Consider the following 18,585-nt stretch of genomic DNA (forward strand, 5'->3'; position numbering starts at 1 on the left):
TATAGACCATGGAATTATAATATAATTCTATGCCGCAGACTCTACTTTATTTGATATTTCATAATTATTGTCTGTGGATTGCGTTTGACTTTTCCGAATGTGAATAACCTAAAAGTTTTGTAAATGCAGTTGCTATTCATTATTATGCCCAATCTGAGTTTTAAATAAAAGAATATTTACTCTTTGAATTCATATGAATAATTTTGTAAACGTAAAAAATGTTTAATTCGGTGGTACATGCTGTTAACCGCAACGTTTTGCCATCTTCCGTTTCTAGAACTTTTTTGTTATGTTGCACTAGAATTAAAACTCAAGATATTTGGATAAGAAAATTATCACTTTCAACTCACCCCGAACATGACAGAAATGAGGAAAAAGTAATTAAGGTTGCTATTCTCGGAGTTCCCAATTCTGGAAAGAGTACATTGATAAACAATTTGGTTCAAAGACGGGTGAGCTACTAGTTTTGCTGTGTAGGTTTAAGTAGCGTTAGAGGTTAAACTTTTATTATAATTTAACGTATTTAATGTATCCGTTGCATTACAGGTATGCCCTGCGTCCAACAAAGTTCACACAACAAAAACCATTGCAAAAGCTATTTGTAATGAAGAAAATACGCAGATAATTTTCTTAGATACTCCAGGAGTAGTATCACCAAAGGAAAAACTAAGGTATACATGATTTATTTTACTATCCCTCGGTTTGTTTTTGTACATAACTTTAGTTCAGTGTGCAGGCGGAATGCAGGATACAATTTTGTTTGTGAAATAGAACGAAAACCCCGGGCAAGTATTTTCAACTCCATGGTAAAAATTCTAGAAAGGAGAATCAAGTGAAGAAAAGTCCCCTTTGTAGTGTGGCGATTGGAGCTATTGCCTACCACTGTTTTCGTGGTTTGAATCCTGGCAGAGTCAAGCTGAAATGTTTTAAACAGCAGTATGAAATAAAATAAAGTTAATCCTTGTGTGGCTATAATGTCACATGAGTATACCTAAAATACAAGACTTAGTTAATCTTTTTTTGTTGTAATGAAGTCATATTTTGTTTTAAAAGGTCTAAATTATGATTATTTTTATAAAATTATGAAAAAAATATTTTTAAATAGTATATTTATCGCACATGTATTTCTAAAAAGACAATTAAGAAAATGTCATTTGAGAAAAAGCGAAAAACTGTTTGCGAGCTGGATAAAAAATATTTACAAAACCAAAAGGATTTTCCAAGGTAATTGGCAGTAAGAAACAATAATTAAATGTATTTTTTTAACATTCTTGGGCCTCAGATATCCCTTTTTAATTTGGAAAATTTATGAAGTGACAACTCAAAATCGTAACAAATTTTCTACTTGCCTTGATTGGCTAAACTGACAACTCAAAATAAAAATCTTTGTTTTTATGAATCATATCTTATCTCTAAATGCTACTCAAAAACGTTTAAAATTTCATCTACACAAATGACATTACTCAAAATAATACCGTTTTGATCACTACCAACACACAGTTAGTTGAAGGGAGTCGAAACAATAAGAGTAACATTAGCACCATTTGTCGTTGATTTTTGAAGCTATGTTACTACGCCTTTAATGATTCGTTGAGGAGTATTTCCTAATCTTCTACATAGTGATAAATTGAAAACACTGATTTTTGAGTTGTCACTTTAGAAATACATGTGCGATATACGAGTATGTATTATTTTTTTAAATACCTGTCATCCATGTCTTTTTTTTTCAAAATGAGGTGCCTAGAGGCAGAGGAACTTAATCGACATTTAAACAGTTTTTGGGAAAATGGCTTCCAAACATTTATGACTTTTGTTTTTTTATAGAAAATGACTAAGACTACGATCAATGTTACGATTTCTTCTTTAAATAAATGAAAAGTAAATTATGTAAACGGACCGCTCATACAAATTGAACAATTATATTTTTTTTAAATTGTGAAACTTTAATTTAGCCATACATAATTTTTTTGTACTCGAGTTAGTGTGGCTTAAAACTTTGGATTTGCTTGCTATGATTCTCATTACACTATTTAAAAAATATTGTTAATCTATCATCTTCAGATACCAGATAAAGCATCCAATGGCTGTAGCACCCAATATTAGTGTGAAGGAGGCCGATATTGTTGGTGTAATACATGACATTGGTAATCCATGGACTAAAGATAGTTTGAGCCCACTTATAGTAAAGATTTTGGAAAAAAATGACTATATTCCTAGTTTCTTGGTTCTCAATAAAGTGAGTACAGTACATTTTTTTTACAGTACTATATTTAACTTTTTGGATATTTTTTTTCTAGAATGAAGAAGTTTAGCCCCACGGAAAATTGGATATAAAAATGTTTTCTTACGCACTGTAAAAATTAGAGCATTGAATTGTACAGCAAAGTTTCTTGAAAATGTATGAAAAAACTTATAAAAAATATTTTAATAAAAACAAACTACTTTGAACGACTTCACTAGTTCATATGAATTAACCAATGATAAGACAGTTGTGAAAGATTTCCAGTTTACGGTCCATCAACGGACCAATTGGCAGAATTGACAAAAACTTGACAAAACTTTAAAAAATCATAGTGTAGATAATGCAAAAAAAAATATAAAAAAATTGGCTTAGTTTTACAGTCTATAAATAAATAAATAAATAAATAAATAAATAATGAAAAACCACTAAACTTCATCATTAAATCATTCAATACGGATGTTAAGTTTTATTAGAAATGCTGTAACTACTGTATAATGAGTAATATATAATATAGTAGCAAAACAAGCTCTCTAGGTTTTTCTACTTTTGAGCAAATTATTAAAAACAAGCAACTCACTAATACAACTTTTTTTTAATTCTACACAGTAGAGTAGAATTTGTGACTCATCTGATTTTGAAGATTTTTCTAAATTATTACTGATAATACTCTTATCTCTTTTTTTTAAAATCATCTGGGGCGGGTTTTGGAGCTCTGCGACTTATACACAGTAGTATAAGTTTTACTGTTTTAACAATAATAATATATTTTTTATTTTATTATATAAATGACATAAGTTGTAATTTTTTTAAACTGATTGATTAAATTAAATTTTAGATTATTGATAAAAATAAGAGCTGCTCCATTTAATTTTTGACTTCCTAAAACAATAAAAGATCAGGGTGTCTGAGAAAAAGATGGCAAAAATGTACTATTTATACATGATGCAGATGCACCTGAAACTAAATAAACCTCGAAAGATTAGTAAGACTTAAGTCTTTAATTAATAACAGGATTTAAATCCACAAATTTGGATTAACCAGTGACCCGTTTCTTCGCTTTTGTGACATCTTCGAGTCTGGTATCTTTAAAATAAAACTAAATGTACAAAAAAACTCAGCTTAATTTTATAGTACATATTATACTAGTCTTGAAGATGTTGCGAAAGCAATGAAATCAGTCATTAGTTTTTCCAAATTTGTTGATTTAAGTATCATTCATCTTTTATTTGAATGGGGGCTAATTTCAATGAGTTGTAAATAATTCACCAAAAGAAAATGTATTTAATGAATGTAGAATCTCACATTTTAAGAACGTAATGTGTTTTTTATTTACAGATTGATATGTTAAAATCTAAACGCAGAATATTAGATCTTGTGCGAACACTAAGTAATGGATTTATCGCTGGTAACCCTATTGTAAAAAAATCTGAAACTGAAAAAACAAAATTAAACAAAAAAAATGGTTATTCAGGTTTTTCCGATGTATTTATGGTGTCAGCGCTGGAGGGAGATGGTGTTGACATGATAAGGGTGAGGTTTCATTGTGTTTTTTTGTCAGGGGTTATAAAAATGTACTCGGCAATCTCCTTCATTAATTTCATTTATATATGAATATCGATTAAACCTGTAGCCAATAGTGGAAATATTTCTGTATTTCATAGAGCATAAATATAGTGATTGATTCCTAGAAACATTTAATTTAATTTTAACCATTCGTTGTAGCCGTAGAAAAGAGAATAAGGAGATATTTATGTAAGCCTTATAAGAGCGAATTGGCCTTATAACATCTGATGTTTATCAATTGCTCTTTACGCACTGCCCTAGTAAGTCTTCCGAAAAATCTATATATATTGAGGAGAAAATGCCGATTAAGGCATTTTATGCAATGTATTAGACGTTTTTTAGTTTACAATAAATATTTAACAAACTGATTCCTATTTACTTATTTGTATGTCATCAAGTTTTTAATACGATAGAAACTTTAACTGTGTGGTTTTGAACACAATTTGACCTAAAAAGGTGATTTGCCATTATCATGTAACATTTTGGATTATAGTATTTTTAAATAGTTAAGTATCATCTAATTCAAAGATTTCTAACCATAATGCTTGAAAGTGTATTCCTTTTGCTTGTGAATTTTGTCTTTTCATTATAGTTTTTATCTTTTAGAAATATTTAGCAAAAAATGGGAAACCGGGAAAATGGCCTTTCAATGAAAATGACTGGACAGATCAAACACGCGAGACTCTAATAATGGAAACTGTCCGAGCAAAGTTTCTCGACTATCTTCACCAAGAGATTCCTTACCAATTAATTACCGATCTAGAGTTTCTGGAGGAGAAGGCTGATTCAGATAGGCTGGTTTGCCTGGTGTCAGTTACCTGCCCATCAGAGAGGATTGAAAAGCTCATAGCCGGAGCTGGTGGAGGAAGACTCAGACAAATCACCGACTCGGCTAGACACGACCTTGTACAAATGTTTCACAAATCTGTTTCTTTAACTATTACCTTGCGAGTTGAAAACAATCCACATGAAGAATAATTCTCGTATTAAATTAATCAATTTCCTTAGCTGCTAATCATATTTATGTTTTTATTACTGTACATTGTAGAATGGCTGAAAAAATATAAAGTCAAGACTGTTAAATGTGGTTTCATTCAAAGTGTATATATATTCATACTATACATATTTTGTTCATTAAATTCTTACAGAATAAATTATATTCTCTTACTGTGATTGTGTGTAAATAAAAGATCTACATTTTTTTTAAATTAGAAGAAGAAAGTTAACATATGGCTAGCCTGAAACTAAAATGGTCTACATTTTTGGCGAAACCGATTTATGAGCATTATTGAACTTTAAAAAACAAAATTTATCCGAGCAAAAGTGGTATATATTATGTTATTTCTGTACCAAAATGATGACTATTCCCAAAAGTATCACTATAGAATTTATATGCTTTTTTCATTTTATGTCTAGTCTATAGTCTACGTAACAAGTTTTTATTAAATATATATTTTTTGGTACTTATTGTTTCGATATCAATTTTTTTAAATACAGAGTGTTAGGTTAACAACTAAGCTAACATAATAATGTAAAAGATTCAGTGCACACTGAATTTAAATGTATTTCATCTGTTTCCTTGGGTTTTTTATTTTGTAACATGGACCAGTATAGTTCCAGCCTAGATATAATGTTTCTTCTTTCCTGTGACCCAATATAATATCTACGGTGATTAATTATCTCGACAGATTGTATCAAACACAATAATTATGATAATAGTTATGTTGATACGAATTGTTCATGTATTTTTTTTAGTATCTAATCAATGGTGACTAAAAAATTATCAGCTACTTGGCTCCAAATAACATAACCAGACTATTTATGATTTATGAGTAATGTTATCTATCAATGCCTTTTGTGGGCAATCATATGAATCAAATCAAATTGCATATAAAATGGTAAAAAACCATCAATCATGAGATTATGTAATACAATATTTTTTAATTTAATCAATTTCAAATAAAAAAATACGCACTGAGAAATTGTGATAAGATTGTTCCTGCGACAATAGGGAAATGAGGAATTTCCCAGAAACTGGAAGTCTATCACGACACTCTATCATTGGTTGATTCAGAAGAACTTGTGACGTCATTCAAAGTAATTCATTTTTATTAAAATCACGAATCAGGTTGTGGTCCCGTGGCTAACGTCTCTGTCCAAAGGTCCATGGTTTGAATCCCACTACCCCAACCCCAACTTGATAACTATTTTCTAATAGTGAATTATTTACGACTCGTTGAGAATGTCCCTCAAAATTAAATATTTGGGTAAATCATAAGAATGAAATTATTTATTTTTATTTTAAAAAAATTCTTGCATTTTTGGGAAACTTTGCCGTGCAATTAAATGCTCCAATTTTTACCGCATTTAAGAAAACATTTTTTATATCCAATTTCCCGTAGCACTGAACTTCCTCATTCGGTAAAATATTAATATTTGTCTGGTTATATATGCACTGTAGGAATATTGCCATAGTAAAACTTATATATTTAAACACTTAATTAAATGCCAAATTTTTTCACGATTTCTCAGTAAAAAAAGAGTAAATTGAGTGGATAATTTTTTAATGTTCCATGTTGGCAATAGTAAATGGAAACAAATAAATGTGTTCCTTTTACAGATTATCTTAATTGTTTATATTCCTATAATGACCATTAAGTTGAAATGCAATATGAATATAAAATGAAATGAAAATATAAAAAAATAAGATGAAAAATTGTAAAACACAATGTATTTTTGTAATTAAATAATTTATTTACGTATTAAAATTTTGAACGAAACAACACACATTTTAAGTCATAATTTTGTTATATTTATGCTTTAATGATGGCTTTTCCGGTGTTCTCTCCACGGAGCATGCCAACAAAAGCTTCGAACATGTTTTCAAAGCCATTGGTAATAGTTTCCCTGTACTTAAGTTTTCCCTCCTTAATCCACTTGAGGTTTTGTTGAATTCCTTCTTCCCAGCGGTCCAACCAACGGTGGACTATAAAGCCTTCCATCCTCAGTTCCTTGAATACGAATGTTGGCTGGAGAATTGGAACTGAAATGACAAAAAATATTTTACTGTCTTTAAGAAATGAAATATTTAAAATATTAAAATTGAAAAAGGTGTAAAAAATATGATTGATAAGTACAAAATACTTTTACTTTGGAATTTACATCATAATTCATTTCGAAATTTAGCGAGAAACTGAAATGCACACAGCGATCCACGGAAAGACAGGTTTATGTCTAAGAGATGGAATGAGAAAAGAAGAATCTAGAAGTCGTGGATCGTAAAGCAAAATTTAAATGGCAGTGAGCAGGGCACTTCGCGAGACAAAATGATGACAGGTGAACATCCAGAATACTAGATTGGAGGCCATGGACAGACAAAAGAGGTGTTGAAGGCTACATAGAAGATGACATTGCCTCGACAGAAGGTAGAGCATGGATGAAAAAAGCGAGGACAGAAAGAAGTGGAATTGTTTGGAAGGGGTCGATATCCAGCAGTGGAGAGGACAAGGCCGAAGAATTCATTTCCACTATCATTTAATAGTTAGTTTTGTTCTGAAGATAAAATAATGTTTTGAAAATCATCAACAAAATAAAAATGTCACAAAAGAATCCGCTGCTGTGTTTTTTTTCAACTCATTTTTGAATGAGAAAACAAAACAATAATAATTAAATGTAAATTGAAGGGACGAAGGAGTCATTTCATACCAGAAAAACTTAGGAACCCAAGTTTTTTTTTAGTGATGTTTTGTCTTAAATCCATATTGCGCTTTTACTCGGATTTCACAATATTTGATAAAACTTTCATATGTTTTAAATTAAATAAAATAAAATTTCAATTTGATTAATTTATTTAAAATAATACATACATTACAAACTAAAATGCTCCGCATATATTTGAGTTTATAGATTAATCATACCTGTGGGTAGTTTCGAAAGATCTTCATTATATGTAGAAATTGCTCCGCATACAGAAATTCTTCCAAACAAGTTCATTTGGTTTATTATTACTGAACTTAATTCACCTCCAACCTAGAAGATGCGTAAAAAAACACACATTTTTATGTGATACCAGTAGGCAATAATGAAAATATATATTTATTTTAAGTGCGTATAAAGAAAACTTACATTGTCAAAGTAGCAATCTACACCTTCTGGTGCGGCTTCCTTTAGTGCCTTTGTGGCATTAACCGTTTTATAATTGAAAGCATAATCGAAGCCTAATTCTTTCAGCCATTTGCATTTTGAATCTGAACCAGCAAATCCGATTACTTTGCATCCTGAAATAAATTTAAAGCATTATATAGCACAGCCAATAAAAATAATATGTCGGATATTTACTTTTAAAGATATAAGAATAATTGGTAACCTCTACCGGCATCAAAAAGCTGCGGTGAAAGTAGATAAAGACATATGTCGTGAATATTGTGAAGAAGATATTGGATATAGATGTATGTCGTGGAGTCAAGCAAGGATGCATTATGTCTCCTCTCCTTTTTAATATGTACTCTTAAGTCATTTTTAGAAATGCACTGAGTGAACTAACCGATGGCATCAGCATAAATGGGCAAATTATAAACAATATCCAATACGCGAATGATACTGTCCTTCTAGCAGATAGTATGGAAAGCCTGCAGCTGTTATTGGATAAAGTACACACGGGTAGTTTGAATAAAAAGCTAGAAATGAATATTTTCAAGACCAAATGTATGGTTATTTGAAAAAGGCCACAAACTTTCCCAATGATTAAAAATTGGAGCGCACGTTATTGAACAAGTCCATTAATATAATTATTTAGGATACTGGCTGAATAATAAATGGGATCACTCACAGGAGATCGAACTCAGAATAGAGGTGGCGCGAGACTGCTTTTTCAGGATGTGAGACCTCCATTGCAGTAGAGACTTTAATTTAGACCTTCGAATGCGCATCGTAGGATGTTATGTCTTCTAAAGTACTTTTTTACGGCGTCAAAACGTGGACACTCATCCAAGCCACTTCAAAAAAGACCGAAGCCTTTGAAATGTGGTGCTACAGGAGGATTTTAAAAATCTCCTGGGTGGACAGTCCGAAACGATGACTTGAGTACTTTGGACATGTGATGAGAGGCGTAAAATATAACATTTTACAAGTCATTCTTCAGGGAATGATTGAAGGAAGGCGCTGTGCAGCTAGAAGGCGTATCTTTTGGCTAAAGCACTTGCGTGACTGGTTCCATTGCAGCACTCAGTCCTTGTTCAGGGCAGCTGCTAACAAAGTGATGATTTCCAACCTCCATAAGGGAGAGGAAAAATAAGAAGAAGAATAATAAATTACAATTTCTTTATCTATTACAAGTTTTAGGCAATAGATCTCTCTGGATTATTTGTAGTCTGCCAACTAGATACAACCTGTTTTTAAGGCAGATATTTTTATGCGAAATAAAAAACAAAAACAAAAACATTACTACCTACTAGTTAATTATTTATACTATTTATTATTTAAGAATGTGTTATAGTAAATTTTCTGATTTTTCTCTACATAAACCCAGTAACCAATTTTTTACAAATTTATTAAGTTGAATCCGTGTTATGGTTTTGCAATGCAAATAAATATTTATGCTTAGTATATTGTAATTTTAAAATGTTGGCAAACCTTTAAGTTTGGCAATCTGTCCGACTTGAGAACCAACTGCCCCCGCAGCTCCGGAAACTACAACAGTCTCTCCTTGTTTGGGTTGACACAGCTCCAACAATCCAAAGTAGGCTGTGTTTCTAAAAGGAAATAATATTTTATCAAAATCATTGATATATTAACATAATTGCAGCTTCTAGCCATATTAACTCTTTATAGGACACGTATTTACGTTTTATAAATCTGTTCTATTTTAAGATACTAAACCTATTGTATTTGAAAAAGCTGAGAGGAAGACTGATCTACCAGTGTACGCTATTAAGATACTCTTGTGACAAACGATTTATTATTAATATGAAATGTTAGAAAATAACCACTTTGTTCTAGGTGTCCTATTAAGGGTTAAACTACTTTAAATACATTCATCATCATTGTTCTTCTTTCCGCACCTAGTGGCGCATAGAGCACTGCATTGGTAAACCAAATGCAGCATATTTTGTATCATCTGTTACATGAATGTAAGGTGATTAGTCTCACGCTCCAGGAACAATAAAATATTGCAGTTCAAACAACCTTTAAAATAAATATTTCACATCCACCCTGTCAGGAATCGAACACAGGACCTCTGTGATTGTAGACGAACGCGTCGACCACTGCACAAAGATGCGGACTTATCTACATTGAGTCAAAAACACCTGTTTAGGATTCTGGTTTTATTTATCACACGGAACTGTATTCTTCATCCGCCTGGACACAGAGAAATCATACAATAATCTATTGTATAATTATGACTAGATCAACATTTGATAGTTGAGTTTGATTTTGATTAATTGGTTTGTATGTGTTGGGTGTTACCGAGCTTTTTTTAGATATTTTCCTATCAAATAAAAAAGGATATAATTTGCTTATAGAGAGCCTGACGTGATATGTACAAGACCTTGGGGCATGGCTTTGTTCTGTTAAAATTATCATCTCTGGTTATTTTCCTAGGTTGAACACTGATATGTTTGGTTACTATAAAATCAATGCTTGCACGTTGCTGGCATGTAAATGAGATATTTAAGTGTCCAAGGGGAGCAATTATCTTTTGTTCCGAGAAGTCAAAACTTCTAAAAGTTGCATTAATATTTTTACTGACCTTGATTCAATTGTTATTAATTTGGGAAACTAGTGACATGTACCTAACAGATTTTAATTTTTAACTTTACAAATTATGTAAATATTCTTACCCGGGCATTCCCAAAGCACCAAGAGCAAGTGATGTGGGAATGTCTCCAAGATCAGGTACGAGATGAGTTTGAAGACCGATGCGTTTTCGGTTCCCGCCATCAATAGTGTAATCCCTCCACCCGTAGTTAGAAACTACAAGTTTTCCAACAGGAAAATCTTTATTCTTACTGTCCACAATCCTGTTAGAAATATACAGATTATTTTTTAATGTTTTTATTTTTTATAATTACCTTTATATTAACATTTGTGCGTGATGAGGGTAGTGTGCAGGGTGCTGATCATGCATTTATGCATTATAACAGTATTTTATTTCTAATCGTCAATATTCAGTTGAATTATTTCTGATGGTGAGCAACTGGTAAGGTGATGTTTATTCACTGGCACTACGTTTGCATGTTGTTATTTCTGTTACTATATTAAAATATGTTACTAAAAGCATATCATCCCCAATAAATAAAAAAAAAAAAATTTAACACGTCCATGGCTATTCCGGCTCTAGCCGTCGAAATTGTGTCTCTCACTTAGGACATGACCGCTATAGCCGTCAGTCCAAAAAATTAGTAAAACTGAAATAATAATGTATATGGTGGGAGGAGATATTGTGTCCCTATAATTCTGTCAACAACAAAAGTGTTCCAGTATGTTAGTCAAATAAGATTTACTTCAAACTATCAATTATGGTCCAATTGGAAGGGAAATTTTTTTTTAAAAGAGGAAAGATATTAGTAGATCCTATGGAAAAATGTGTCCAGTAAGTGGATTCTAGGAGATAAGTATCGTAGGAAAAAAAATGCTTTTCGCACTCTCCAATTCAGTCAACCTGTTTAATCATGACCGTAAAATTAGAATTCATATTCCAAAATTCATATTAATAATAATAAGTTTAAAGAAAACATATTTTTACAACAATTTAGATGTTAAAACGGTCATTTAAGTTGCTTCTTGCTGACATTTCAGACACCATTACATTATTTATCATCTGAGTTTAGTTATAAAAAATATTGATTTAGATCTACATTTGTTGCGACAGAGAGGGAAAACATTTTTAAAAAGTGAATATGGAAGTCTAGGCATTTACAGGGCTTATGGCCTGTCATTGGCTGGTTAAAGTGGCCACTTTACACGCTGTGTAACAGTCACAATTCTGCCTGTGTTTAAACATCTACATTTCCTCAACTCTTCCATCTGTTAACTTGTTTAAACATAGCCAGAATGGTGAATATTACACAGTGTGTAAAGTGGCCACTTAAACCAGCCAATGACAGGTCATAAGCCCTGTAAATCTAAATAACTCCCCAGGGAAGAAATCCAGTCTGTCTACAAACATTTGGACATATTCAAAACATTAAAAAATATTTTTCTTATGCCTAAATGGAATAAGTATATGCATGGTATCTAAAAAAAATAATATAATCTGACCCTGAAGTCCGTTATTTCCACCTTAATAATTCAAATAAATTATGAGTCTGGTAATAACTTATGTTACAGTTAACTAACACAAACAAATAATCATTATGTTATCTAGTAATTTGGTGCGTCAAAAATAATAAAATACTTTTACATTTAAAACAAAAAAAATACCTTGCGACCTGGGAGCCGATCATATCAGTTCCTGCGGGATATCTCATCATATACGGTCTCATGTATGGATCTACACTTAGGTATTCAGCTTTGCAAAGGTATTCTATAAAATTTAGAAATATTCAATTATAGTATTTCTACATTCAGAATAAGACAGTAAAATTTGGAATTGGGGAATTATCATAACATTTTGCTGGTTGTTTTTACAAAATGGTGTTGCGTTGTTGATTCATTAAATATTCAATAAAACAAATGACCATTTAGTTTCTAAATGCTTGTTTTTAATTGTTATTACTTTTGCTTCAAAAAATATTTATATTGGTTAGTTATTTACATATATTGAAATACAATAGACACATGTTTGGCAATTCTACAGTATTTGATAGTTTCTGAAAAAAATTAACAAGCTCTTTTGCTCTCTTGTAAACCTCGCAGAATGCAGATTCGATAGTATACGTAGGGGCCGTAGATATAATATGTATTAAAACATGTACTGAAATAAATGCTTATTTAATATTGTTTGCATTTCTACTTTACACTAAAATTGAGTAGGTGTAAGTAAGAGGTATGTTTATCTTTTGAAATGTAGTCACTCTTTTTAATTCTTTCAGAATAAACCTGCTTGGCAGAAAACACGTTTTTTAAATAAAGCATTAAGTTTTATTCTTATTAGATTTCCACCAATGTCAAGAATCTATCGGAGTATCAAATTCTGTTCTGTTAAATAGTACATTAAATCTATTTATGATACCACTTAACCTATCTTTTTATGTGGATATGGGATATATTTTTCAATATTTTGTATGGTTTATTTAATACACACAAATATTTTCAAGTGCAGTGTATTTACTTTTCATACTAAAAGGGTGTAAGAGTGTGTCAAAGTGTGTATGTACGCGTACTTGCGCAAAGGTGCGTGCGTGTGTATATATAATTTTCTAGAATGTAACAGGGGGCTGTCACTGACTGTTACCTGCAAGTAAACATAAGTTTTGCGGAACCCAGCAGATTAAATCAAAGTTTATTTTTCTGTTATCTCTCAATTATATTTTATAGACAGATATTGTTTTATCAATTGGCTCAGGTGTAAAAATTCCTTTGTATTTGTGATTTGTGAATGAATCATATGATTTAACTTTTTGGTATTCATAATGTGGAAGTTCAGTGCTACGAGAAATTGGAAATAAAAATGTTTTCTTAAACGCGGTAAAAATTAGAGCATTTAATTGTACAGTGAAGTTTCTCAAAAATGTAGATAAAATTGAATAAAAATTAAGTACTTTGAACTACGTCACAAGTTCTTGTGAATCAACTAATTAATTACAGCATTTTGATGTGTTGTGATAGATTTCTGGTTTCCAGGTAGCCATTTTTTTCTGTATTTTGACGCTACAGGGCTCTACTTTTAAATGCCAGCACAACTCATCGACGACATCATGTGACGTCACGGGCGGAGTAATTACAAAACTTTAAATAATCATAGCGATAATACCACGCATAAAAAATAAAAATTGGTTTGGTTTGTAAGTTTATTAACAAATGAAAAAAAATTCACAACTTGAACACTGAATTTCCTCATTAGATATAGAAAATAAAATTGATTAATATAACAGTCAAGTCACAGCTTTCATCTTTAAAAAAAATGAGATGCTTTTGTCAGGAATATTATTTTTGTAAGGTGTAATGTGTGAAACAATGCTTAAGATTTACTCATGAGTTGTGTGTTAAATCTATGTAAAACAAATTTTAAAATAAAAATAACTGCACATATAAATAGTGTAGCGAGATTTTTTTTTGAAAAATATATGTAAATAAAAAAACGTAGTACTTTATATAATTGGTACACATATTGTTAATATTTTTATTTTGCTTTATATTTGTTTTTTATTATATATTATACTATTTTATTTATATATTTATTTATTAGACACTTTATATACATATACAATAAATATACATATAAGGGCGGGCATATTGCCTTAAGGCAATTTCTTCCTACCTACCCAAACCGTTCAGTTTGAGAAAATTATAAATACATGGACATATTGAATCTTACAATTTTATACAAAAATTAAAAGCAAAGATTAACAAAAATAAATATATATATAAAAAAAAAAACACTATACTATGAAGAGAGGAGAGGGGATGGCTATTTATTTATGTTTAAGTAACATGTATTCTTGGCACATATATATACTTTATATTTGTATAACAACTATTTTTAATTTCTTACATTTGATTGGCTAGGCATTTATAATTAAGTAGTTTTAGTTTTTCTTTTTTATGTTATTGTTTTATTAGTATAGGACTACTTATGCTAATCTAAAGATAAAAATCTCCATCTTATAACAGGCTGAGTCATGTTAGATGGAGATTATTATAAACAGAGAACACTCCGTTTTCATTTTACATTAATTAGTTTTATATTGATTCCCTGTTATTATGTATGTATACTAATTTTTTCCAATAAATTTATAAAATAAAAACAAATATGAAGCACGGTGGTATAAAAAATGTACCACACATTAAATGTGTTTTTTAAATTCTGATGGGTCTCCAAAACCAAGTTAATGTTGAAGATGAAGAACATGTACTAAGAGTATTTGATGAAATATCATCAGATGATGAATGAGTTGTCGAAGGCAGTGATGATGATCCTGATTGTAAAAAAAGTGAGACTGCATACCCCTCAACATATGGAATCACAAGAAGACAATGTTGCTGAGGAATTGGAGAAATCTAGTACAATGTTAACAACGAGTACGAGTACATTTGATGACCCAGTATGCAATTATCTAAATATATCATTTCTTTTTTTTAAATCGGGTTGTGGTTCCGTGGCAAGTGTCTCGGACTCATGAATCAAAGGTCTGTGGTTCGAATTCCACTCTACCCCAACTTGATTCCCATTTTCTAATGGCGAGTTATTTAATACTCGTTGAAAATGGCCCTGAAAATTTAATATTTCGGTAAATTATAAGAACGCAATTATTTATTTTTTCAAAGAGGAAGTTCAGTGTCTTTTTTTATTTGTTAATAGAATATTAAAATAAGCCAATTTTTTTAAAAATTATTTTTATATATCGTATTATCAGCGTTATGATTTTTGTAAGTTTTGTATTTCTGTAATAACTCCGCATGTGACGTCAGAGGTTGTTCTATGACAGTTCTTCCGATTGGTTTGTTTACGGTGACCAAACCGGATATTCTTCAAAGCTCTCATATCATTGGATAGTTCATATGAACCAATGACGTCATTCAAAGTAGTGCGTTTTTATTAAAACATTTTTATTTTTTTTTCGTACATTTTTAAGAAATTTTACCTCACAATTTAATGCTCTAATTTTTACCGCGCGCAAGAAAACATTTTTTGTATCCAATTTCCCGTGGGGCTTAAGTTCCTCATTACAAAAAAGTAATAGAGTATATAAAACATGTTTATCATTATCTTCACTACATTATATTATTTTTAAACAAAAATAAATTGATACAAACTTAAGAGTTGTTTACTCCCTTACTGGCATGGTGATAGTCAATTTATACCACCTGGAAAAATGTTTTCCAATTATAATGATAAATAAATAATGATTTAAAATAAAAAAAACTCAATAATGAAACAAATAAGAGAAATTCTTTTTTTAATGAAAATAAAAAGCTGTGCGTCATAGAGTCCTTTTGATAAACCAAACCAATTAACACAGTGCTTATAATTTATTAACTCAGATTTACTAAACGTATCTCAAGTTTACCTTTGCCTATTAAATTAATTTAAAGTAGGCAACATCTGATAGCAATCTATTTTATCTCTAGTTTGTAAAAAATAAAATTTTATCTACTAAAATAGTGTTTGATTTGCATCAATACCACATATTGATATCCGAAACAGATAATATTTTCAGTATAGATAACATTTAATGACATATTTTATTATTTTTAATATACATATATTTTTATGTCATTCACGTGATGATAAATTAGTAAGTTATTTAATCATCCAATGAGGAAGTTCAGTGCGACGGGAAATTGGTTTTAAAAACTGTTCTTACACGCGGTAAAAATTAGAGCATTTAATTGTACAGCGAAGGTTCTTGAAAACGTATGAAAAAATTAATAAAAATAAACGACTTTCAACAACATAACAAGTTCTTGTGAATCTACTAATCAATTACAGTGTTGTTATGTGTTGTGATAGATTTCCGGTTTCCAGATAGCCATTTTTTTTCAATGCTTAGTGTATTTTGACACAATAAGGCTCTACTTTTAAAAGTCAGCACAACTCACCGATGACAATTTGTGATGTCACGGGCGGAGTAATTTAAAAATTTGATCAAAGCGATGATAATATGATACATAATTATTTTTTTTTACATTTGGCTTAGTTTGATAGTCTATTCACAAATAATAAAAAATCGCTGAACTTCCTCATAATTAAAAAAATAAATAAATATTTAATCCAATACATAATAGAAACACATAGTTTACAAAAGAAAATGTGTATACAATAGGTACATTCAATATAATTTCCTTTTTATTTACAGATGTAGCCACTCCACTGGCCCACATGCACGTTCCGGAGTGTCATGTATTATTTATTTTATACACAATAATCCATACTTTCACAACGATTGTTGTGTAAAAATTCAAAAGAAATATGAAAAAAGATTCTAAAACATTCCTACATTCATAAAATGGGAAAGGATTTTCCAGAAATTAAAATTATTGCTACATAAAGTTAGTTACTTTTTAAAATTCTCAGTAAAATTAATTTTCCAGCTTTTTCTATGAATTTCTAATTATGTTTTCATTCGCTCTTGTAAACAAATTAAATTATGTACCGTACCTATTTACAAAAATATTACTTTTATTCTTATTTTTTCTAACAAATGTAGGTACTTAAAATACTTTCAGCGAATAATATAAAGAAGGTTAACTTTTAAAATAATATTGTAAGAATATGAAAAAACAATAATACGTCAAGTAAGGGAGTTTATGAATTAAAAGACAATAATTATTCAAATATTATCAATAAGCATAAAAACTGTATGCTGTAAGAGACCATAACTCGCTTCCATATTATCTTATATTTATGGGTTGTCAGAGTTATTTAAAAAATGGGCGAAATGGCAGGATAATAATAATTAAAACAAAACATTTTTATTTTCATGAGTTGGCAATTTTTTTGGGGCAAAATGATTTACCCAATAGAAGTAATTTAAAAACAAGACATTGCATTTCTTGAATTGAAACTTACCGCCATTTTCGAGGTTAGGGAGTTCCTCTTCTACAATTTTGAAGTCACTTTTCTTGGGTTCACCCTGAAAGTGTTTCACAAGAACGTATTTTCTAGCTTTGACCATTTTGAATGCCGGAGACTGATTGATTCAGATACCGGTTAGCTCTTTGAATTATACTTAATGACAATCGAGTGTTTGTTCAAGGTGCAATCACAGCCAGGGCTGTACAAAATATATTATTCTACGAAAAAGAATTATAATGGTCTAGAAATCGCGTACACGCACATCAAACAGAAGCCGACAAAACTACTCATAAATTAGTAGTTTTACGTTTTGGCCATTAGTTACTCTGTAGACGTCGCTTAGTACGCAACTGCCGTATTAAATTGAATTACGCCGTGTTGTGCCGTTTTTCAGTGTCAAAATACTGCTGGGATTAAAAGTTGGATCATATTTCATGTGTAAGTAGCGAATTCGCTAAGAATGTTATTTAAGAATTCGATTATTTTACCGTCTGTCAGATTGTTAAATAAAACAAGGAGGATATTTTGTTAGTATTCCAAGAGTAGTCAAACTTTTACCCGGCTTTCTATCAATAAGCCTTAGTACAATATTAAACTGTATTAATTTTACTTAATTACCAAACGATTATTAAATGTTTTTTTTTACGTTTGTCTAATAAAAGTACCTGTTTTTCATTATAGTCCTGCAAGTAAAATATTTTTTTGTGCTAAAACATAACATAGCACAAAATTATCTTATATTTGATATTATATTGTTCGCGGTTTGGCAACATTACGCGGCCACTTCACGCATGCGCGCAGGGGATGACACAGTGCGGTGTATGCAAACTTAATTCTACGCGACTTCTGGTATATTATAATTTTACTTTAAAAAAAATTTCCCCCTCGTGGTAGTGTGATTTATGGACTGCTGTTTTTAAATAAACATTTTTTTAAAAATTATTAAAAAAGACAAACATAGGATTAGATAGTGATTCTATGACAAGGGACCTTTAATGGCTAAAAAGCATTTACACCTTGCACGAGTTCTGGGTTTGATTCCCAGTGAGATCATAATAATTAAATGTGATTTTCTCGAGCCTGTGTGTTTTTTCAAAAAAAT

The 18,585-nt window shown here is 30.5% G+C and overlaps 2 protein-coding genes across 2 annotated transcripts; one reads left to right on the plus strand and one right to left on the minus strand.

Annotated features, from left to right (window-relative positions):
• Position 1: 1 nt before the first annotated feature.
• On the plus strand, positions 2-4,888 carry LOC148285198 (GTPase Era, mitochondrial-like). Its single transcript, XM_088228515.1, has 5 exons — positions 2-452; positions 547-671; positions 2,062-2,236; positions 3,578-3,772; positions 4,412-4,888. Exons 1-5 carry the CDS (start codon positions 219-221, stop codon positions 4,781-4,783), a joined length of 1,101 nt encoding a protein of 366 aa, XP_088084641.1. The 5' UTR covers positions 2-218; the 3' UTR covers positions 4,784-4,888.
• A 1,650-nt stretch (positions 4,889-6,538) lies between these two features.
• On the minus strand, positions 6,539-17,868 carry LOC148285199 (prostaglandin reductase 1-like). The gene is made up of 7 exons (XM_088228527.1): positions 17,478-17,868; positions 12,227-12,329; positions 10,645-10,824; positions 9,437-9,555; positions 7,931-8,082; positions 7,723-7,834; positions 6,539-6,848 (listed from the first exon to the last, which is right to left on the minus strand). Exons 1-7 carry the CDS (start codon positions 17,581-17,583, stop codon positions 6,619-6,621), a joined length of 1,002 nt encoding a protein of 333 aa, XP_088084653.1. The 5' UTR covers positions 17,584-17,868; the 3' UTR covers positions 6,539-6,618.
• Positions 17,869-18,585: the final 717 nt, after the last annotated feature.

Source organism: Micrasema longulum, unplaced genomic scaffold, assembly GCF_059751315.1.
Source record: "Micrasema longulum isolate JH-2025_06_02 unplaced genomic scaffold, ASM5975131v1 h1tg000047l, whole genome shotgun sequence".
Classification (NCBI taxonomy): Eukaryota; Metazoa; Arthropoda; class Insecta; order Trichoptera; family Brachycentridae; genus Micrasema; species Micrasema longulum.